This window comes from Rhyacophila brunnea, unplaced genomic scaffold (genome assembly GCF_057557595.1).
Source record: "Rhyacophila brunnea isolate RB1 unplaced genomic scaffold, BYU_Rbru_1.0 scaffold_16, whole genome shotgun sequence".
Lineage (NCBI taxonomy): Eukaryota > Metazoa > Arthropoda > Insecta > Trichoptera > Rhyacophilidae > Rhyacophila > Rhyacophila brunnea.
This window is the reverse complement of record NW_028232816.1, coordinates 13,728,999-13,754,356: the sequence shown is the minus strand read 5'-3', so window position 1 is coordinate 13,754,356 and position 25,358 is coordinate 13,728,999. Positions and strand designations below refer to the sequence as shown.

At 33.6% G+C, this 25,358-nt stretch overlaps 1 protein-coding gene across 1 annotated transcript in view; it reads right to left on the bottom strand.

Annotated features, from left to right (window-relative positions):
* Nucleotides 1–25,358, bottom strand: part of cert (ceramide transfer protein) — a 129,575-nt gene that overhangs the window by 82,715 nt on the left and 21,502 nt on the right. Inside the window, exon 5 of the mRNA XM_085943674.1 lies at nucleotides 25,271–25,331. Coding sequence (XP_085799800.1) covers nucleotides 25,271–25,331 — 61 coding nt within the window. The remainder of the gene's footprint in view (nucleotides 1–25,270; nucleotides 25,332–25,358) is intronic.

Genomic DNA, 25,358 nt, shown 5'->3' with positions numbered 1-25,358 from the left:
ATTCTTAAACTGTCTTAAAGCAATGTTAATTGCCAAAGTAAATTTTAAGAAGTTCACTACCAAGAAATTCATTTTTATTCGAAATCAAAACCAAATATACTTGAACAATTTTTTTCTTCAGAAAATATTTATTATTATTTATATTAACGCATAAATTATTTATTTTCATGTGTGCATTCCTATTCGTTGCATTAATAAATAAAAATTATGAATAAATATGCATTTTTTTTATTACAGATACTTCTTCAGCCATATCCGCCTCTTATTGGAGCATATGGACACCACGCGGCGCCTCCAAGAATCCCTGTCGCTCGCCAGTCTTCTTGCTTCGTTCCAGGTCAAACCAGCATCCCGTAGCTCCGCCGTACACACTCTATAGATAGTATTTAGCGGCCTTCCAGGATGCCGGAATCCGGTCGGCTTGAAGAACAGGCAAGCCAGGTTAAAATTCTCTTCTGGCATCCGCAGCACGTGGCCGAGCCAGGTCCAATGTCGCCTCTTCACTTTCAGCGTGATGAGAGGCTGCTTGGTGCGTTCTCTTATCTCCTCGTTGCTCCTAAAGTCATACCACCACCACCGCACACCCAGTATCCGACGCAAACATCTGTTTACGAAGCTCAGTATACGGTTGCTCTGAGCCTTCGTAAGGTGCCATGATTCGCTACCGTAAAGCAGCACCGTCAGAATGCAAGCGTCGACTAGGCGGCATTTAGTTTTGACCGAGTACAATCGTGAGTCCCAGACATTCCGCATCGAGTTGAATTTTGCTCCAGCCATTCCCATTTGGATAACGAGCTCTTTCTGCAAAATGCCATCTCCCGTGATGTGTACCCCCAGGTACTTGAAGCTGTACTACAGCTTGTTAAGCTGTAATACAGATACTAAAGGGTGTTTTTTTTAGAGGTATAGAACTTTGAAATGGAATAAAACAAAGATGACTTTTTATATTGACATGAAATTTACTTTATTCGAAAGATGCTCTTCTGGCATTATAATTTAAATATGACTTCTGGCATATGACCGCCACGGCTGGCTCGGACGTAGTCTAATCTGGAGGTCCAATTTTCGATGACTTTTTCCAACATTTGTGGCCGTATATCGGCAATAACGCGACGAATGTTGTCCTCCAAGTGGTCAATCGTTTCGGGTTTATCGGTGTAGACTAGCGATTTTACATATCCCCACAGAAAATAGTCAAGCGGCGTTAAATCGCACGATCTTGGAGGCCAATTCACGGGTCCGAAACGTGAAACTATGCGGTTTCCAAACGTTTCCTTCAATAAATCAATTGTGGCACGAGCTGTGTAACATGTTGCGCCGTCTTGTTGAAACCACAGCTCCTGCACATCATGGTTGTTCAATTGATGAACGAAAAAGTCAGTAATCATGGCTCTATAGCGGCCACCATTGACTGTAACGTTCTGACCAGCATCGTTTTTAAAGAAGTACGGACCAATTATTCCACCAGCCCATAAAGCACACCAAACAGTCAAAATTTCTGGATGTAACGGTGTCTCAACATACACTTGAGGATTATCATCACTCCAAATACGGCAGTTTTGTTTATTGACGTACCCATTCAACCAAAAGTGAGCTTCATCGCTAAACAAAATTCGCTTATGAAAATCGGGATCAACGGAAATCTTGTTTTAAAATAAATTTTCACAATTTGGAAGCGTTGTTCAGGCGTCAGTCTATTCGTGTTGAAATGCCAAACCAAACTTAACATAAATCACTTAACAGCTGACAAAATGGCCGCCAATTAAAAAAGTGCTGCCAGCTTAAAGTTCTATACCTCTAAAAAAAACACCCATTATTACCTAAAAAATAGTAGATGTCCCGTTTTGAGGGAAAAAATAAATGGTCACGTTATGCATGCAGGGCAACACGCCAGGATAAAAAAAATGCAAAACAAATAAGATATGAAATAATGTAAGATTTTGCAAAAAACTTTGTAGAATTAATTATATGAAATAAGTATTGGTTAATTTAATAATTAAGTGGTTTGCTGAAAACATTCAACGAAATTGTGCAAGACATATTGCTCGAAGACTCTACTCACCATGGACAGATCTACTCATCCACTAGTATCCATGGGGTTGAATTTTGACCGAGTGCAGCGAATTGATCCAGGCTTACAATTATGAAAGGAAGAATAGGGTAGCTATCTGTTTTATTTCAACAGCAATTACACTTTGCAATGGATGTTTTCAGAACCTGAAACCTTGTTGGATCTAGGCTACGCGCCTTACGAGGTTTCGGAACAATCTTTGAACGAGTATTTTCATTATACCATCACTTGCATCGAAGCCGCATGAACGAGGTAATATTATAAAAAGAAATCCTGCACTTTTTATGTGATGTATTCGTCGTTGGTGGAGATCGTGTCTCCATTCAAGAGCCTCCCCTTGTTACATATTATCTGCAATGTTTATTATGTTCCACAGACCACAGATCGTATACATAAGTACATAATTTTACAGATACAGATACAGATTACAGTTGGAATAGAATGCTGAATTTTTATAACTAACATAATGCTAGTACAACCAACAATAAAATTATAACTAATTATATAACAATAATAAAAATCTGAACTAGTTCTATAAGCAAAAAGGCAACTACATAGTTATAAGACAATTGCGAAATTATCAGCTATTTAGAGAACTAAATAAATTTCACTATCAGCAAGCGTAAAGTTAGGTGGGCAGCTATCTAACCAAATGAAAGAAATTATAAAATCAATTTGTGGCAACACAGGTGAAGAAATTTAACAATATGCACGGGCAGCACTAAACTTGAAATACAGGTTATTAAAAAAATATTATGTATAACAGTCAATTGATCACAAACGAAATGATAGTTAATGAAATTGTCTGGCGTACGTAATAGATCCAAAACGATTTCGTAATTAATTAATATAATTAAGATTCGGTAAATGAGATTTTATAATTTCCAAATAAAACATAATATTAACATTTCTACGTATAGGTACGTTTACTGGACATTCTTGCTATGGATGATCTGTACGAGTATCAAAGGGGCATATCCATAGTAGTACTAACTAGTCAGGTGATGTTCATAACTAATAACGGATTGCGCGCGCAGGTCGAAAGATTGAAATACAACTGACAGCGGTGTCAGATAATTACGTTTTGTAAACGTAAATATAGTTTTTGACAAAGAGTTCCAACTGTCATAGCACATGTCAACCAAATATAATGAATAATTTGACAGCATTTAATCTATTGCGGAGAATTTTATAAATATTGCCATTTCAATAATAAATTTAAAAAATATACGATAGGTATACTTTAACCACTGTGTGTGCATTTTTACAATTAAAACACCGATAAACCAGCCAATAAATTATTAAAAAAATATATTAAGTATAGATTTAAATTCAATTAATCTTCACATTTTTATTATTGTAAGTACGTCAATTTTAAAACGTGTATTATTTATTTGGTCTTTGTATTTATTATTATATTATGGTATTTATTTATCAGGTCATGTCAGACCTTGAGACAGAGGCGCAGGAGTTGGCGATGGACCGAGGGAAGTGGCGCCAACTTGAGCTTGCCCTATGCCCCAATGTTGGGACGTGACAGGGTGGAAGAAGAAGAATTATTTATTTAAATATTTTCGGAAAAAATAATTTTAAAATGGCAACAATTTCGATCGCCAAAGCGACATTACCATATTACTCGTAGATAATATTATGTTTCTATCTATCATTCGAATGTCATTTTTGCGTAGTATTAGAATATACGTTTTATAACTTTGCACTTTTTACTACACGCCTCTTTGCCTTGCATAAAATTAGATCAAATGATATTCATTTATATTAATTTAATAATATGTAGTAATAAGGAAATAAATCGATAATATATGTAAAAAATGTATATTTAGATATTTAGAATATGTTACATCATTGTCATTCTGGAGGCGGAATGCAAAGTTATGAAGCGTATACTCAGGTGTTCACAAAGTGTGTCCCGCGAGATTTATGTTAAATCTGTATTATTTTTTATTCTTCATATCGAATACTAAAAATTACATTAATAAATCAAACTTACGGTCAAAATTAACAGACAACCATACCGCATCTGTTTTGCGTATTCACACCACAATATGTGAGCCTAGATTGCAGGATTTAGTTTCAAACAAACAATTGCATAAATATTTTTTTAGTAGATACTTACCTAAATTGATTGAGTAATAACAATGTATATTTAGTTAAAAATATAAGTTTACACAATGAAATTTTTTTTTTTTGAATTAAGTTTTTTAGAAACAGAAAATATTTACAAAAGTGTGGCCCGCCAAATATTATCGATTTCAAAATTGTCCCTTTGACGAAAAAGTTTGTGAACCCCTGCTCTAACTAGTTAGTTTCAAACAACGTCGGCATTCTATATGCCAAGCCATAATAATAAGGGAGAATCAGTTGTTTGTTCTCAAAAGATTTTAAAAAGCAGAACGAACATGCCATTGCTGATGCCAATTGAGAGGTCAATAGCTGTGTTTAATTATATCGATTCACCCCACTGGTCTGAAGTGTCACTAGTCTACAACAATGTTGAACACTGGTTAACATCAATAAACTTGCATAACGAGCAGATTCAGAAATAGTGTGTGTAAATAATATGAACGAAGCGGCAGAAAGATTTATGCAAAATTTAATGTTCGCTAAAAACGAGATAACGCATCTCGTTGACCTTGTGCATTTATCTCAAAATGCGATGATAAACCGTCAAAAAATTAGTTTATTCTGTAAGGTTACGTGATGAAATAACCAATAAAGTGACTCGTATAAACAAAGTCTATTGTTTGTTTACACGCAAATTAATGATGACGGTATGCACGAGCACAATAAAATCTCTCTAAAACGAGGATGTATTAAATAACCACTGAATTTAAATTAGTATAGTATAACGAGGCCACTGACAAGCGGGATGAAGCCCTCTGTCGCACGATGTCCATTTGCTCCACCTAAATGCGGTTTCACATAAAAGTTTTATTGATTAATTGTCTCAAACTAAGTTCCCATTAAACCTAACTTTACGAAAATCCTACATGGCTCAATGGCAATAATGGCATGTATAGAAAAATAAAGAACATTTAAGCTGTCTTCTGATTGGGAGTCGTAGTGCCCATCCCACAAGAAGGGTGATATCCTGGAATGCTCCAACTATTTTTTTTATTTATTTAGATCAATCACAGAAAAATATAACATTAGATACAAAATAAAATAATAATTATTAACAGACGGGCACATAAAGCATAATTAATTAAATCAAACAATAAATACCCCCCCCCCCCCGCCCCGATCATGTCCGATCCTAATAGAATCATATGGGCCTCCACAGAGTTGAGGTCTGTATCAACAGATTTTACGAGAAAAATATATTTTTTTATCATAAATATGTCACTATATGACGTTAACATTAATTTTACTAATGGTTTTGTAAATGCATTTAAAAATTAATAAATTTAAAAAATCTATACTGAAATATGACTATATTCTAAAACATTAGAGCGAGAGGTTTAAAAGAATAGTATTTTATGTAATAAAAATACTTTATGCAGTCATCAAATGTTTAAAATAAATATAAAGGATAATAAGGCTTCAAAATTATATAAATAGATTATCTACAATGTTTAAGGAATGTCCAGGGTTATGCTCTGAAAATACCATAACATCTCCATTTTGACCTACGCTGAGCACGTGGGCCGTTGAGCCGCGCGGTCATCGTGGGACTGTTAACGATTAAAAGAGAAAAACACATAGGTAAGTACTTCTAAGAGAATGAAAAATAAAATATACTAAAAAACATAAAACTATAGTTCAACGAATGGACCCGTGCCAAAGTTTTTGGAGTGAAGGCGGATGAGTGTTGGAACACACAAATTGCGACGGTTAAATGGCGAGGCCTACGATGCAGGAATACAGAGGATAGACCGATAGACCGGACTGTGTGAGACCATGCTCTATCCCGGACTGTTACGCCACGAATGACAATGATGGTGAAAATAATATAAACTTTTATTCGCTGTGGGCAAGTGAATTACAATTTCTCAAAACACTCACGTCACGGTCAATGCTGAATGCATTTTTTATAGTTTTCCGCCTGATTTCAAAATAATAGTGCCGCATTTAGTTTATATGTTGTGGGGACCAGCGGCGGTAACTATTGTGAGTGGCGAAATTGTTAACGATGCCCTGCGGCGCTGTTGTGGGCCCACGCCACCGATATAATTTCATTCTCTATTATTTTCATCTCTATCGCAATTTAATTTCGTACGAGTAATAGTATATCAGCTCCACTCAGCTCATTTAAACTAATATACTTTCGAAATTATTTATTTTATAGCCATCCTACGAAATGATAGTGGAATAATAATAACGTATATTCTGTAAACACTACCAAGTGCAAACTTATGAAATCTTTTTTTATATACTTACCTGTTATTATGCACTGGCAGTAATATATTATATTACAGATTTATCAAATAGGTACCTACATCTTTTAAGCTGAGCCTATCTGAGACACCTACGGGAAAAATGCGAAGCTTGCAATTCGAGACATTTTTAAGTTTTTTAATGAATAAATCCGTATCTATAAATATTAAATAGAAAATGAAAATATTTAATGAAAAAGATAAACTTTCAAAATGTGAATTCGTTAAAGCATATCTTATTATTTCTACATATTATTTTATGGTTATGTTTTTTTTGTTATTAAAATTTAGTTTATTAAGTTTTCTCTGATGTGCAGTAAAGTTTTTTTTAACCAATTCGTAGTTTTAATGGTTTTATAAATAATTAATAAGTGTATAACTTGAAATCCTTTTTGTTTATATAACATCTAATCTTTTATTTTCAACAATGAGCATAATAAAATTGATACATACAGATCGACTCACCGGTGCAAATCTGATTGACTGTTTAAGATTAGGAAATCCAAATACATTCCTAACTATGAAAAATTGTCTTTTATTTTGTTAACTGTCAATTCATGGTGGAACTGCATTGTATTGTTGTTTTAATTTAATAAAACGCATTTTTTTTAGTACTTATTCCACTTTTAATCAATAAATTAGGACCGGCTTCGTCCGCCTCAGAGGGACATTTTCAACTGAATGAAAGTTGACGTCTTTCTGAGGCGGACGAAATCGGTCCTAATTTATTGATTAAAAGTGGAATAAGTACTACAAAAAAAATGCGTTTTATTAAATTAAAACAATAATATGAAAAATTGACTAAAGCAATTCAATGCGAAAGATCTCATTAATTAAAGTCTCGTTATTTTTATTAATAAAACACAAATAATAACTAACAAATTTAATTTATACATGGCTATTGACTAGGAATTGTTAAAATAATACGATTCATATTTATTTGTCAAATTTATTTGTCAAATATATCTGTCTAAGTTACGTAAATCTCATTGGAAAAAAAATGCTCCCTATAGATATATGTTTGGTTATAAATGTGTTCCTGGTGAAAATAAGGTTGGGTTTAACTTAAAAAATCCCATCTTATTATTACATACTATCTTATGGCCAAGTGTATTATTAAAATGTATAAGTTTTTAAGTTTTATCTGATGTATTGAAAAGATTTTTGACTAATTCAATTTATTTGTTTTAAAAAATGTGTATGCCTAGAAATCTTTTTTTAATTTGTCATCAAATCTAATTTCGGTATTATCACAATATCGAAGCTCAATTTGATATTATAAAAGTTGGACGGGGTGAAATTTTATCTCGCAACATTCACTGCCCAGACGAGTGCTCTCGCTAGTATATGTAGTGCACAACCAGGTATATGTACAACCTAGCGACCCTACCAACCCCCATTTCCCCAAATTTGTATGTCTTTTGATATACTTATAAAAGCTAAAAATATTGGAAAAATAATCAAACATTGGAAATAAATCCGTCCTTCATAGTGAGAATCATATTTCAATCATAATATCTGCTTGTCTTACGTTTACGTCGTGATCAATTTATTATGAATAGTATGTATTATACACGCCAATCGTATAATATTTATAATATAAGGGTAAAATGTAATTACCTTCAAGTCCGCTTTATTTTTTCTCTTCTTGGAATTCCCCGAAGATACAAAAATACAGCTCCTCAGCATTTCCTCGAGATTTTCCCTCACAAATTGCACTCAATTATATATTTGTACGCAATACACCTCGGGGGGTTCGTATATTTCTGAATAATAATTTAAGGCCAATTTCGCTGGCTATATTAATTCACAAAAATAGCATAATTAAATAAAGGCTTTTTTTATACGACGCGTATTTTGAGCAAACAGACAAATTGAATCATAATCACATTTACAACTCCAATATCCGGCGCTACGAAATTATTTTTAATAATAGTATAGGTAAAGGTAAAACTCGCTAAGTACATTCAATATCAATTTCTTTGTTTTAATAAAACATGATAACAACCAAATTAAAACTAATCAACTTACTAAAAAAAAGAACCAAAATTTTATCTTTAAAATGACAATGTCCAATTAGTGAATTTTATTTATTTGACTAATCAATATTATTATTATGTATCAAAGCTTTTTAAAAAAATTAATTAAAAATGTTAAACTAAATCATATGCATCTTCTTTGAAACGCATACGGCATGCAACTAAAAGTATATGACAGTGTTTAATTCAAACATTATAATATGTAATAATATATAATATAATCAATATCTATATGTATTTATTTTTTCACAATTCCACGATATATGAAAAACAATATATATCCTGTTATATTACAATGTATATTCATATTATCACGTTGAATTTTCAAAACACGCTAGAATAATAATCGAATCGACAATATAATAATTAATCATTTCCGTAACAACGTAAAAATGTTATCTTTCACTGCCATCTCACACATGTTATTAGAATGAAAACATTTTTTTCTATTGACTTTTTTTATTTTTCTAGGTTATGTTTTGACTGGATGGTCAATTAAATTATACGAATGGCAAAAGTCACCAAGTACACATACAACCAATGTGAGTATATCGGTTACCGAATTACCACTGAGGGGTTCAAGTGTCACTTGCAAAACATAAATGATAATAATTAGTATAGATATCATGCTAAAATATAACTTAATATTCATTATATTGTATATATATATATATATATATATATATATATATATATATATATATATAATATTTACTTACTTACATATAGATAAAATAATACATAAATGAATATAGAGTAACATGAAATGGAGTCATCAATTTTAAAAACTTAACATCGTTTAATTTAGCGAACTTTGCTGGTAACCAATGACAACCTACGTAAATAATTTCAGTTCAAAAGCAGTTGACTTCATATTGTAAAACTCTCCATTTAGATATTATTAATGGTAATATAATATAATATACTAGCTGACCCGGCAAACGTTGTTCTGCCATATAAAGTATTTCTAGTGAATATTTTGGTTGTTAAATAAAAAATAACGAATGTATCGTAAGTGTGTGGGGATGGGATCTATGACAGAAAGAGAAATAGAGCGCTGTAGACGATGTCCGCCGATAAAAACAAAAAACATCAACCATTCATTTTCTCAATTCAAAATGACTAATGATGTTCATAATGAATGAATTACCTGTGACAGGATCTCGTTGTTTAATGTTTATGCAATATCCGTCTTGTCCCTTCCAGAAAATTAGCGGATATTGGAGAGCGTCATATGAACGGTGTGTGTCAGCGATGAACTCCAGATTATTGTTTCTTCTTCGAATCACGATTTCTCGCGTCGATGTGCGGTCGCCAACCATGATTCCAGCAATGTCGTCAACAACAGGTGCATTGAATCAACGCACGTGCTCTCCAGCTGGTGTTTATCAGGATTGATGACAATAGCGTGATTGTCACTTTGCAATTCGTGCATGTGTGCTTTGAAGAATTTCAATAATTCATTGTGCTCATTAAACAGGGCGTCCAGTTCGCCGACGATGCGCCTGGAAATAGGCGAATTGAGGCCATTGTAGCCGCAACGTGCATCCACATGATCCTCACCGCCCATGAAGTAGATTTGTAAAAATTGATGTGGTTCGTTTGGCATTGGCAGCAATGAGCCTACTTTGTGGTATACTTGGCCTTTGATTTTGAACGTAGAATGGAATTGTTGACCATTTGCCGCAGTATTGTGAACTATTTCTGTTGCTCCGAACGAAGTCATTTGGAAGCATGAATTGAATGTGCGAATGGACTTCAGGAACAGGTTTGAATCTGGAACCGTGCCGATGAGCAAGCCGTTCAATGGTTCTGGTGGTATCTCAATTTCTGGTAGTTGCACTTTTCCTGATGCGCAACACATCCCGGCTGACTCATGTTTGAATTTGAGCGCATGACAATGGAGACATTCTTTGTCCATAGCACCAATCAGCACTTTCAGATGAGCGGAATATTCAATATCTGGCTCGTACTCGAATGCGAGACGAAGGAACGAAGCGGATGTAAATGTTCGATGTACTTGTTGGCGTTGTCGGTCATTTGCTCTGCGTGTGTTAACTACGAACCGGCGCGCTTGGCTCCGTTCCAATTGTCGTTGTTGATTTCGTTCAGCTCGTGCCTCTTATGATTGAGATGCACGCAATTGTGACATGCTTACACGCACGTTTTTGTTCTCTTGTTGGATTTGTTCGTCTGTTCTTTCTGCTCTACTATTTTGCATGTTTGTTGCTTTATTCGTTCGATGGCCTAAATGGCCCCCCTTGCGTCTTGCTGGCATTGTGCGCTGTAATACACGCACATAAAAATAGATAAATTAAAATAAATCGTACAAAATTTTGCACGCACTGCGTTGTGATATGCTGAATGAAATGTTAAAATGACGCGACGCTTCTCTTGAATTCTTCTCGGACGTAGCGCCACCTGTCATTCAACAACATAAATAATTTCGTTCTGTTTGAAATACGAACGACGGTTAAATTTGTTCATACAAAAATAATGAAATCGCGATGATTAAAAAATGGGAGGGTGGGGGTAGGAGGGTTAAAATTTGGGGTTATAGGTATTTTTTTATGCCAAATAATAAAAAAATACAAAAAAAAATTGTCAAAAAAATAAAAGAAAAATTTTCTAGATAGAGATACCCTAATCATCTAGCGGTATGAAATATACTTGTTGACCTATTCTCATACCTACCAAATATACATAAAAAAATTCATAAAAATCGGTCGAGCCATTTCGGAGGAGTTCGACCACAAACATCGTGACACGAGATTTTTATATATATAGAGATAGTATAATACTAAGCATTATAAAAAAATGATTATTCGAACCTGTACCCGTGTCTACAACGTCAATTGCTAGTGAAGACAAACACACGTAATATTGTATCAAAATTAAATTAATTTTTAGTACAAAATGAAGACTGTGTGGTATATTTGCGAGCTAAGCCTGAATAAATTGTAGACTGATGTAAATGTCATTATGTTTTCCTGTCCTCTCTCATCTTAGAAATCATTTTATGATCATAAAAGAACATTATTGTAAATGTATTAGGTAGCACTTTTTAAATTATTATTTTGTCAACTTAACATATTGTGGCTGTCAACGGATCCGTGTGAACCAAGTTCTCAAATTAATATAGATACTACTTGTGTAAGCATTTATTTTAACCGTGTTGGGTTAAATAAAAAGACTAAAATAATCGAAGCTATGTCTCACTCGAAATACTCAGTCGATATTCTCACTTCGTAAACTCACTCCACATTATATCTTGCAAAAGAATTGTCACCCTATATTACCTCGTCATTATCTTTTACCATTGTATCACTGAAGCAACCTACATCATCCTCAGACTTCAGTTCTTCACTCCTAAATCGCTCATCCACATCACCTACATTCAAACTGGTGACCTTCACACACGTCCCCAAAGTGGTGACCCCGAGTTCTTCGCACGCATCATCATCAACTCACGTCACTCATCATTCACCTCACCTTCATCCCGTAAACATTATACAGTGAAACAACTTCGGTAAATTTTTCATTTAAGTTTGCACTCATAAGTTTAGATAAAATTCAAATTTTACGCGCTTTCTCTCAAATCTTGTGTATTCAGTTTTTTTTAATACGGATATAATGATATATATAATACTCTCGGTGATTAGCTATTTGTTAAAATATGATATTGTGCACTTACTTACATATAATAAATAAGATGCAATCAATTATTGTCATAGACTGTAGTGAAAATAGACGACTTAATAACTATTGCTATCTTATCGATTGGCGGAATATTGACACTGACCGAGGTTGAATGCTGAACAGAAAAAATGTAACACGAACAAAATGCATATTATATACATTTATATAGTAGGTATTATCTACCATGAGGTTTACACCAAAAGTAATGTACAATTTAGTTATATTTTAGATATAGCGTCATTTGTCGCCCACTATGACTAAGTATATAGCGGTCAATGATGCGTAAAAGAGTTTTTTCAAATCCCGACCGAATCGGTTACATGTAAATTGTACTTATACATTTCGCCGTATCGCAGTTCACCGTGAACTGTAGTACGGGGTACTGAATGGCCATATGACATTTAAATTTTAAAAATCAGATTCGTACAGACTGAAGACTGCTTGTTCAAATTTTATTGGATTCAATAAGAACATTACTTTGATAACAAACGCTGTATCCCGACCGAATCGGTTACATGTAAATTGTACTTATACATTTCGCCGTATCGCAGTTCACCGTGAACTGTAGTACGGGGTACTGAATGGCCATATGACATTTAAATTTTAAAAATCAGATTCGTACAGACTGAAGACTGCTTGTTCAAATTTTATTGGATTCAATAAGAACATTACTTTGATAACAAACGCTGTATATAGACATGTACGTACAATTTTCCGGATACAAACTGAATCAATATTCAAACTCAAAATAAATAATACATAAACTCTGAAACGATGGTAGCCATTACAGAATTGTAATCGGGTAGCGTAGCTATTACTTTAGCTGTTAGATAGATAGCTTAATGGTAAGACCCCTTACCAGATAAGCGAAAGACGTGTGTTCAAATCCTACGCGGCACAACAAAATAAAAATCTAATAGATAGGTACATTTACGTGGCATTGCCATATTACATATTTTCAACAAAGAATGCAAAATTCTCAGCGATCTGAATGAAAAAACGATTATCAAATTAATCAGCATTATGTCATAAGTTCCCCCCCAGGGGGTCGCTATGTAAATAGTAATCTGAAAAAACATTGACAATGACGCCAAATTTATTTTTAATCGGTGCCTTGATATTTGAATGACGGGCTGTCAAATTTAAATGTATTTATTTTTGTGTAAAATTTATGTTAAATATAATATTGTGTATTCATGTCACACTCGCAACAACGACACTCGATTAACCTCGTAGACTAAAAATAAGATAATTCGCCTAAAAGCGTTAAAAACAGAAATATTACCTGTGAAACAGATTAAAATTATTCTACAGGAGCTGTAATGTTTGACAGTGAACAAAAATAGAATAGTAAAGTGCAGTGGCGAAGGGTGGAGGTAGGCTGTTCAGATCCGCCATTAATAGTGCACGTTAAGCTTTATCAGACATACGTATTTATTTTAATTGAAATAAGACTACAATTTACAGATGGCTGTTGGTTAGATTTTAAAATTCAATTAAACCTTGCGAAATCATGACATAATAAATAATAGTTCGATAATATTCGTCTAGTTATGAAATATCTAAAATTATGCAATTAATCATACATAACTTTTGATATTTTATAGATAGAATAATATTTCTCATATATTGTAGTTCGGTTAGGCAGGGCTTAATGAATTACGAAAAATGACCCAACAATAATGTGTGTAATATGTATTCTTAATCTAACGAAAACAAATAAGTATGAATGAAAAACTGTATATAACTTTGTCGTATCACCCAAAGTATAACAAAACTATTATGGTTTGGTTTAAGCAAGGTTTAATCGATCTTTAAAATCTAACCAACTCACCACCAAATTGTAGTCTTAGTTCAATAAAAACAAATATATACGTTAAACAAAGTTTAATGTGTACTCTTTATGGCGGATCTTAATAGCCTACCTCTACCCTTCGCTACTGGTAAAGTGAAAGTGAAATAAGACAGGATAAAAGAAAATGTGACAAATACGAACAAAAGTAGACAAAATTTTAAAGTTTTAATTTAGATTTTTTATTATTTTTCAAAATGTCTTTATTTTAGTTCGCAAGTGGCTGTCTATTACAGCAGGACGCCATTTTTTTATTATTCATAAACAATACATCCAATACAACAAAACGAACATTATGTTTTCTATAGTTACCAGCTTAAACGTACTATAAACGATCCGGAATATCTTTCAAATGTCACGCGTGTTTTAATCATATAAAAATATTAAAAAAAAAAAACAGTTTATAATGAATTCCGTGATGCATTATTAAAATTATATATTAATAATAGAAAATAGCATCAGGCGCTCGCATGACAGTAAAAATGATAAACGCTGACCCCAGAACGTTAGTCACGATCACGCAAACATCTATTATTGGAATATACAAACAAAAACATATTGTCACTACACTTCTGAAATTTTCGTAAGGGAAAAATGTATTATTAAGAAGAAACAAGACAATAAATCATAACACAGCTATAAGATGGCATAAACAGTTATCAAAAATTTTAATTTAAATCATAATTTGTTTTAAAAACATGTTCCGGACATTCTTCTATTGCAGGGTTAGTGAACCTTTTTACGTACGCATGCCAAAAATTCCCAAATTATTATTTTTCAACTGTCTGACGTGCCGAGCAGTTTTTCATGGGGGAAAATACTTTTTAAGAATTCTATTTAAAAAATATTGATGTTCTAGATACAGTGACGTCCCTAGACAAAATGCCGCCCCTAGGCAGCGCCATAATTCCGCCCCATTTTTGTTGTACAATATTTTTTACCATCTGTGTTCATGTCGTTTCTGTCACCAAGAACGTCGAAGGGCAACAGAAGTAAACTAGACATCGCAAGCCCGACAAAAAATTACAGTCTTGTTAACCCTTTTATATTAATTAATGCATTTTGTTTCCAACCAGTGAGCTGATTTTTTTAAAAGAAAGATATTTTCGTTATGAAGTACTCAGTTTAGGTAGCTATTTCTATATATATCAAATGATTCTCCTCGATTTGCCGCCCTTCGAGTAACTGCCGCCCCCGAGCGACGCTCAATCTGCCTACCCCCACGGGACGTTACTGTCTACATACCACTCGAAGAACATAGCACATATTATAGCTGTATCGTTTTTTCAATTACGCCATACATTTCGTTCCACCAATTTTAAAACTGTCTGCCAGAATTACTACTATTAGCTGCACCACGTTTTTGTTTCTTATTCAGTGCAGCCATTTTTTGTTGCTAGAAATGAAATTGTTTGTCAATGTATAAATTAGTTTGGTTCTCTACGCACTAATTGACACCAGAATTTCTCTGATCAGATTAGGTATTCTCTCGCTAGTGATTTGAACCATTGTAAATCGATCGAAATTAGAGGTTTGCGGCGCGGCATCTCCCGCCGCCTGATAAGGTTAGTGCGATAATGTTATATGTGGCGCATACAGCCTAAGGACCCAACATATGCAATAATATATTGACATTAAGCGTAGGTACTGCCTTGAAGAGTATTCGCCTACTATTTTTATACAATGCGTTTCGTCATTTATTATTATAGGTATTTTTTCTCCTCAAACGCGTGCCATGCAAAATCATCTCGCGTACCACTGGTGGCACACGTGCCATAGGTTCGCCACCACTGTTCTATTGTATCAGATCCTATCACAGTACACATGCTGAAATATTCACATTTTCAATTGGACCACGTTATGCATAAACACACTAGCTTGAAAACTTTTTTTCGAATCGCGAAAGCCTTTTATAATTGCCACATAGGCCATTCATAGCCTACAAATCCTTCAACTCAACTCCGTATCCGGAAAAATGTACTTATGCAGTTCGCCGTGAAACGTTGTTTCGGAAATATATGGCCGTATTTAAAAGACCGTCCAACCCATTTGGGTCGTATAGTACTGACATAACATTCATATCTAAATAAAACACGGTTCTTGTCGGTTTACAGGAGGTCAGCAGCAAACAAATTTTGAAAATACGCGATATATTGGATTATTTGCTAAGTTAGGTTAGGTCTTCATTATAGAATTCATGAATTTTGCCAAAATCAACTATGAAAAATGAATTAATGTTCACATTGAATCTAATAAAATTGGAGACCGTATAGTATACGGCCATCTTTTTCCGATAAGAAAACTCACGGCGAACTGTGCCACGGTGAAATGTTTTACGTACAATTTACATGTAACCCTACGACTCACGCCGCATAATATGCAAAAATTTACATGCGAGTTATCAATGATCACAGTTTCTCTCACTGTGCGTATGTTGAATGTGAATTCGCAACCATCACATTTCTTTCAAGCAGTCTGTTATTAAATTGAATAGCCGACATTGCATGTCAATAATCAAGGATTTACTTGCACTTTCAAATTAACAAACATTGCAATTGGATTTACTTTACTAGTACATTATGTTTACTGTCAAACATTACACTTTATCATGTCTGTTGGAGACTATATTCCACCGGGAACTGACTGTTTTTGTTTGCTGATATATTTTTATTTATTTTATAAATACAGATTGGAAAAAAATGCGATGACACGCCTTACCACTTATATGGAAGGATCGGGGAATTTCGATTGCCACAAAAATTATGCTTGTGCAAACATTAGTGTTCTCGATATTTCTCTACGGAGTCGTGGACCCTGAAGGCAAGAGAACGGAAGGCAATTGATGCCTTTGAGATGTGGTGTTGGCGCCGAATGCTTCGCATTTCTTGGGCGGAACACAGGACGAACCAGTCAATCATCCAGAGACTGAAGATAAAGCAACGGCTCTCGACGATATGTCTGAGAAGAATTCTGCAGTTTTTTGGACATATTGTCAGGCGCGGACCGGACAACCTGGAGAGGCTGGTAGTTTTGGGTAGCCTCCAAGGACGAAGCAGAGGAAGAGCGTCTGCGCGATGGAGCGACCAAGTGAAAGAGCTTACTGGGGGCACCATCCATTCTGCCATGAGAGAAGCGGAAGATCGAGAAGGATGGAAAGTCTTGGTCGCTCAAAGGATGGCGAAATTTAAATGTGGTCACGATCCTCAGCCATGAGTGCACGACCAAGAAGAGAGAGAAATACAGAAACTATCCTTCCCTAGTATCATACGCACCCATAAAATTTACACGAAATAAATACATGTAAACATAAAATTCCGTCAGCAAAAAAACCACATTCGATAGTCTGTTATTTACATATCCGAAACATCGATTAAAAATGATTTTTGCATCATAGTAAATATTTATTTTCTATTTAGTTGGCAACCCACGACCAATGAGTTGTAAACCCGTGTATAAACAGAACAAACATACGATAAAACAAACTATGCATGATGGTAAAACCTTTAATTTAAATATGTATAAATAAACGAAGCATGTAAAGTTGTAAAGATACAATTGGATGGTGTTCTGAGAATTAGGATTGTGAAAAATTATGAAAAATCTCGATTGTCATTCCTCACAATTTTTTAAATGACCTTTCGAGATTCGTTTTTAGAGAAATTATGACTAAAAAGGTTCACGAATCTGCATATTATGCCAGAAAAAAATCAATTAGTTATGGGACCCTACGTTTGGTGTGATGAGCACACGTAGAGGCAATATTAAAAAGTGTAGAAAGTGACAAAAGCTAATACAAAATTGCCGAACACTCTAAGTGAAGAAATCTTCACATTGGCAGTATGACGTCGCAAATTTTTTAAAAGCAACAAAATTGGCCTTTGTGGCGATCAGGTCGGACGATACGATGGTCCCAACAGCTGATTGAAATGTGTACGGAAAGGGAAGAGCTGCTCAAGTGAAATTCGACAGTGCGAATAAGGAGTATTACATTAGAAACGTTATAAGCAGTCACCATCGGGGAATGGGACAACTGGGCGCCGCACTGTCGAATGAAATAAATAGTCGTTACGTTCTATAGTATAGTTCGTTACGATTTTATACAGAAAGTAGACGAGGAATTTAATTCAGTTTCTATCTACTGCTTACCTAGTAGTTTTAATTCATTTTGCTCTTAACATAACGTTTTTTTTATTGCGGATTGAGAATTATCATGCCTGAGGCTTTATACAAAAATAACTACAAGATAAAAAGAACTTTTTATATACAACGTTTTTAAATTTTTTGTTCAATTATTATCCTCAATATGCTCAAACTTGTACTTGATATGAAGTAAATAAAAAAACAAACAAATATAGAATACTGAAATGTCATTTTGATTTATATAGTAACACACGTATATATTAATAATTTAGTTGCTAGGACCACCCACTTAGCAACTAATAATTTAGTGGATTGGATTACGGATTTCTTCCGAAATACCTTTTCATACAAAACAGAATTAACTGAAAATGAATTCAATTCTACTTAAAGATGGCTAAAAGTATTAAAAGAATGCATTGGCATCGTGTTCTGATATATTATAAAAGTTTCAAATGTCTAGCTAGTCGTGAAGTTAGTTAAAAATCAATTGCAAGATTTGTACTGGATAAACATCCAAAGGACAAATAAGAATACGAGCTAATAAAAACGTTGTAATAAAAGAACTCTTTCCTCGTTGGAACTTAAATATATGCACAATTAAATCATTATTTACGTGAGCATATTTAAATTCTCACCAAGTATTAAATAAGAATATAAGAATTATTTATCTATATATTATAATAATATTAAATATATATTTTTAAAGTAAATAGGTACCTATAAATTACGAACGTCTATTTATTTTTGAATTTCATTCGATTTTGTGGTGCCCACTATAATTATATAAGTGCCAATAAATCCATATTTGAGACTGCTGCCTGGAACATCAATGATGCGCCCTTATAAAATTAATACGATAATTAAAAAAAACAAACTAAAGTAAAAATGAGCGCGAATTTCCTTGAAACTTAAAAACAGACCACGTCGAAAAAATCCATTATTCCAAATGGTTGGGGTTCGCGTGTCACATCATCCGGGGGTGCGGCTTTTTCCGTGAGGCATTGCATTATATTAGGCACTACCAATCTATCTTTACTTTCGGCCGACAAAAACATTGTCATGTTTCACCAAAACGTACCAGAAGTGAGCAATTAACGCCGAGCATGCAATCACGGTCCGCACACAAGTACGTTAGATATGACAAAAATTATTATCAAAAGATGTTTTCGGCTAAAAATAACAGCCTTATTATTGGCGGCGATGCTTTTGAAACGGTGGATTCATTTGTTTATCTCTAAGATCCCCTGTCACAAACAATAGTAACATCAATGGCGGCTGGCCGTTTAGGTCAAATGGTCATTGACCCTCCAAAAATATCTATACAATATCAATTATAATTATTACTAGCGAGACAGACTAGCGAAGATCAGCTAGTAATTATTATTACCTGTCGGCTAAAGCGTCAACGTATATGCACGTGTGTGTAGTTACAATACACACAAGTCTCACGCTCAACATCCAACATTCTCGTCTCAACACGCTTGGTCAATTTAGAATCTGCCGGAAATATAAAATATTTCTTTCTCTCTCATTTTTCATATGTGAGACGGAGAGAAAGCACAAAGCCTTAATAAATTGTCAATAATATACATAATATTTATTGTGATGGGATTGATGATATGAATACGGAGCAAGTCAAATACATCATCATGGGACTCTAAACTTACCGGGTGAATATGTTACCACTCGTATATCATGGGTGCTATTGGTACATATTATTGTATTGTGACCGTACTGAAAAGCTCGATTTGATTTAAATGGGATTTCAAGATTTTTTTAAATTAAACATAAAATACATAAAACTATGAACTCGGATCATCATGGGTGGTAAGTACATATTATTGTATTGTGACCAGCGGCGGCTGGTCTAACATCATACAAGTGCACTGCACTGCTTGCATTGCTATGAAACATCGTTCAACATCGTAAATCATATTTTTTCTTCATAGGTTTTTAATATTATCGCTCACTTATTGTAATGCAAACCATAAACCGATGTGCCCATATTGCCAATAGACGATAATACAGTCACTATGCACCGTATACGTCATCCTCACTGAAATCATTTGCGCCCCGGCAATTTATTTAGTTTACTTATAATGAACCCAAAGCTCAGTATGAACTAAAGCCATCATAAAACAACTTAAACCGTGCTAATCGTTTTCGCCATGAATAAGTTCCAGAATATCGTGCGCCGACCAGGTAAATTAACATCGTATTGGTCTAAGTAGAGAGCAATTACAGATTTGAATTATGGTTTGTTATTATAGACGCTGCAGCTTTACTATTCACGGTCAAATTATGTTTAGTATCATATTTAGAAATCTCGTATGTAAAATGCCTGTAAAACTAAAAACAATAGAATTCATTATTTTATAAATTTAAAATTGATAAGAATTCAATGTCGGTAAGATATTTTGATTTATGTGTACGATAAGCAAATAAATTTCACAAAGTGCAGTTTCATAATAATCACTATTATTCATACAGTGTACAAATTGCTAAAGATACCTAATGTACTTATATAGAATAAGATGGCTTCCGTTAAAAGTAAGAGGTATTTATCTACTATAAGAGATACAATGGTTTCTTAAAACTAATCCAATGAAGATTTAAGGCTATACCTCAGTTGAGGCATGGTCTAAAAAGATCGTAGCTAGGCGATGCGCGGATTGCGGGTGCAAACGACGCATGCCGAACGAAATATAATTTGTCATATAAATCCAACATGCGTCCATTTAATGTTCTGTTTATTGTTCTATTAGTAACAATAATAATATCTCCATTGACATATTTTCTTTTTCAAGTAAATGGGTAACGGTTTTAGTCATCTTTACATGATTTAAGAATTAATACACCCGTCGCCATCACGAAACAAATTGACGTATTCACACCTCGACGTTCACTCTCCGAATGCCAGCGAGTCCAAAATTTCATCGCACCTATAGTTGAAAATTATTTGCCATTTTACTGATGTATCGTCGTGATGTATGATCGTCTTAAGTAACTCACATCATGTTTTATTAAAAATATAAAATATACAGATAATTTCCCAAATGTCAATAACGTTTTGTCAAATCAAAAACAACGCCGAATTGATTTCATTTTTCAATAAGGTAAGTTTCCAGCGCACCCTCAAAAATTACAATCCAAAAAATCACCGGCCGCCACTGATTGTGACCGTACTGAAAAGCTCGATTTGATTTAAATGGGATTTCAAAATTTTTTTCAATTAAACATAAAATACATTAAAACTATGAACTCGGTGTTCAAAAGCCTCTTAACTACTTCGAAAGAACTTAACTTTACATATTAATGATAAAAATAACCTTACCATGCAATCAAACATTTTTTTTTTTAACCATACCTTACCATATTTAAACCTACCATATACCATATTTATGTACATATTATACTTATACCATATTTTAACCTACACTAAGTGTAGGTTTTTAATAACAAATTTTTGTTTTTACGAGAAATGGATGTTAGCCACTTGCTTAACATATTAGGTCCATACTCTGACTCCAAACACAATTTTACAAATAGTTTGTCTATTTGCCAGACCAAGGATTCTAACCTGGGACACGACATTATAAGCCGACGCGTAAGCCATCGTGGAGTCAACTAGTCCGTGACCTGACGCGACATACATGCTTTGGCGAGTTAACTCGTCCGTGGCACTGATCACGTTACCTTACCTAAACTAACAAATAATCTAGTATATTGGCTATTTTCAAAACATGTTTGCCGCTGACTTCCTGGAAACCGATAATAACCGTGTTTTATTTAGACATGAATTTCATCTCAGTAGGTACTATACGACCATATTGTTCCGATACAACATTTCACGGTGATGTGTAATACAGCGAACTGCATATGTTAAAATTTCCGGACACGCTGTTAGTAGCATTATGCTCTTCCTTAAATACAGAGGGGAAAAAACAATCAGTAAAATATGATACGAAACAGTGATCGATATGTCTGACAAATGACAATTTGAAATGGGTTCATTTGATTTGAATATAGTACAGTGTAATCCAATGTACCTAAATCGACAATCAGATTTGTAAATAAATACGATTAGTCCGAGTATGCATGTACAAAATGACACCACTTCACAGGAATGAGACACAGGCGGCATTAACAATAAGTGATAATTGACAGTATCAATTTAAACCTTTGTACGTAGGTCCAATTTATTGCTGTCAGAGGGCAATGGGCAAAATATAGTGATGTCATAATTGAAAAATTGGCACTGAGGAACAATATTGACCGTGGCAGGAATTATCAACATAAAGGACCAACCGAGATAGAAAGCAAAATAAATTGGTGTAAACCATCGACTTACTAATGGACTAGCATGTGAAAAATAAAAAGAACTCATAAACGAACCTATCCAAAGACATCTGGGTCTGACATTGTCTTCTCGCATTATCAACCATTAGGTTAAGTGTCTTGCTAACAATCTCGATCGCTGTGAATAATCAGCACAAAAGAATATAAGCAGTACAGTAAAATCGGGTGGGAAAACAAATAATAATTCGGTAAATATTTTGTCAAAAATTATGCGAACATTGAGTCCGAAAACACTAATAAGTCAGGTCTATTTGACCGCTGACCTTTTTGAGGACAAATAATATTCCGGGTCCATTGATATCATTTAATTTTTTTATTATTCAATAATAAGAGTTGAACTTGACAACAATTATCTTGTCAATGATGAAACAATATCTAGTATTTTATTTATTTCAATGTATAATATTGTAAATATTATTTTAATAAATAATTAAAAATGTTTATCAAGTTGTTTATATTGTTGTCATAAAATTTTGTTTATCATTTAATATAGCGCCATCTGTGTATCTGTGTAGCTATTGTTAAATCTTTTTGTACAGGTACTGAAGTAAATCAATCAATACTTTTGTATAAAATTTAAAAACATTGTTTGCAATATTGATAAACCATTAAAAAATAAGCAAAACCAAAAAATCTATTAGCCGTAATGCCTAACCGAACGTAAGATTAAAAACATTAATTTAATAACACGTTTATTTTACCAATTTAATAAATAGTATTAAAATCGAAACAGATTATCCCTAAGAATTTTATTGACTGCTTATTTCTGTCCATTTTAAAATGTGTTAAACAACAACAATTGCTTGGAAGAGAAAGGCAAGAAAGAAAAAAATACAGATAATTCCGCTTAATTGGGACAGCTACTTATTTAGGCCAAATCGCAAGGTACGGAAACCAAACCAAGGAACCAACAGTATTTTACATCGCTTAATTGGAACAGTAAATTTAAGATCACAAAACATTTACAATGTTCCACAATACAATCTTAAAAAAAATATATGTACAAACAATTTAATACGACGAGATCTCCTATATAACAGCATTTTAATTAAATATTGCATTGTTTTTAATCAGATATTACATAATGTTTACCGTTGCATTGATGTGGTGCAAAGCCAGTTATTAGACCTTCAGGACCGTATTCAGTTACCGCTACACCGCCTCACGTCTGTGACGTATGTGTAAACTTCCTTGTTGTCAATTTTATTCAAAAATTTATGAACCTTCTAATATGTCAAGAAATGATTTTAATAAATCATTTTTTCTTTGAAAGAAAAATATTCATCATTTAATATTATGTAGAATTCATTTAATTGAGCCAAAATTCTCTAGTTACCAATCTAGTGCCCCAATTAAGTGGATTCGACTGTATATCAATGACGAACGATAGAGGTAGGCTGTTAAAATTCGACATAAATAGTGCACACTCAACTTTGTCAGTCACACTTCTTTATTTTCATTGAATGAGAATACAATTAACAGATGGTGCTGATTAGTTTTTAAAATTCAATTAAACCCTACCTAAACCAAATGACAATAGTTTGGGTATGCTATTGGCAATCCGACAAAAATAATGCACATTTTTTCAGTCATAGATACTTATTCGTTTTCGTTGTATTAAGAATACATATTACCGATGGTGTTGGTTAGTTTTTACAACGTTTTTCTTAGCTCATATTCTTATTTGTCAGGTGGTTCTTTGTCCGGTACAAATCTTGCAATCGATTTTTAACCAACTTCCCGACTAGCTAGACATATGAAACGTTTAGAATATATCAGAACACGATGCCAATGCATTTTTTTAATACTTTTAGCCATCTTTATGTAGAATTGAATTCATTTTCAGTTAATTCTGTTTTGTATGAAAAGTTATTTCGACACCATTATTGGTTGCTAGGGGTCTGGGGTCCTAGCAACTAAATTATTAATATATACATGCGTTACTATGGAAATCAATATGACATTTCAGTATCATTTCTATCAAGTACAAATTTTTTTGATCGTTTAAGCTAATCAAGTCAAGTTTATATGATTCAACAGAAAATTTTAAAACATTGTATATAAAAAGTTCTTTTTATCTTGTAATTATTTTAAATTCATTAAGCCCTGCCTAACCAAACCATAATCGAAAAAACAATCTTCGATCTATAAAATATCTAAAATTATATATGGTTTAATCAATGGCATAGTTTTAAATATTTTATAGATAAATGAATATTTTTTTACTATTATCTACTATGGCTTGGGTAGGCAGGGTTTAATTAAATTTTAAAAACTAACAAACACTATCTATACATTGTAGTCTTAGTAGAATGAAATTCTGGAATTCAAAATAATTAACTTTGTATTTCACCGGTGTTCAATTTCAATTTTCCATGAAACCAAAACAATTAAATAAAGTCTCAGAGCATTCATAAAGTCACACATTCACTGCTGATTCAAAATGTAGATAAACGTAAGGGGCGAGTCGACATAAAAACTACAACGCTATAAACTGCACATCAGGGAGCACGGCCTGTGCGGTACGAGTAATGTTGGCTTTGTCACATTTATGTAATTAAATACATATACTTCAGACAAAGAGCCCTAAGTTATATTATCTCAAATAAATTAATAAAACGGTACCTACAACTTATCACAAGAATTAATTAGAAAAGACAATTAAAAAATGAAAACAATAATACTGGTAAAGTGGTAAAATGGTAAAAACACTCACCTCTAAGTCAGGTCCGGGCAGAGATGATATTCTGGCTTGCTGCAGTTTGGTTTGCGCCTCTCTAAAACGGAAAGATTAGGTTGGGAAT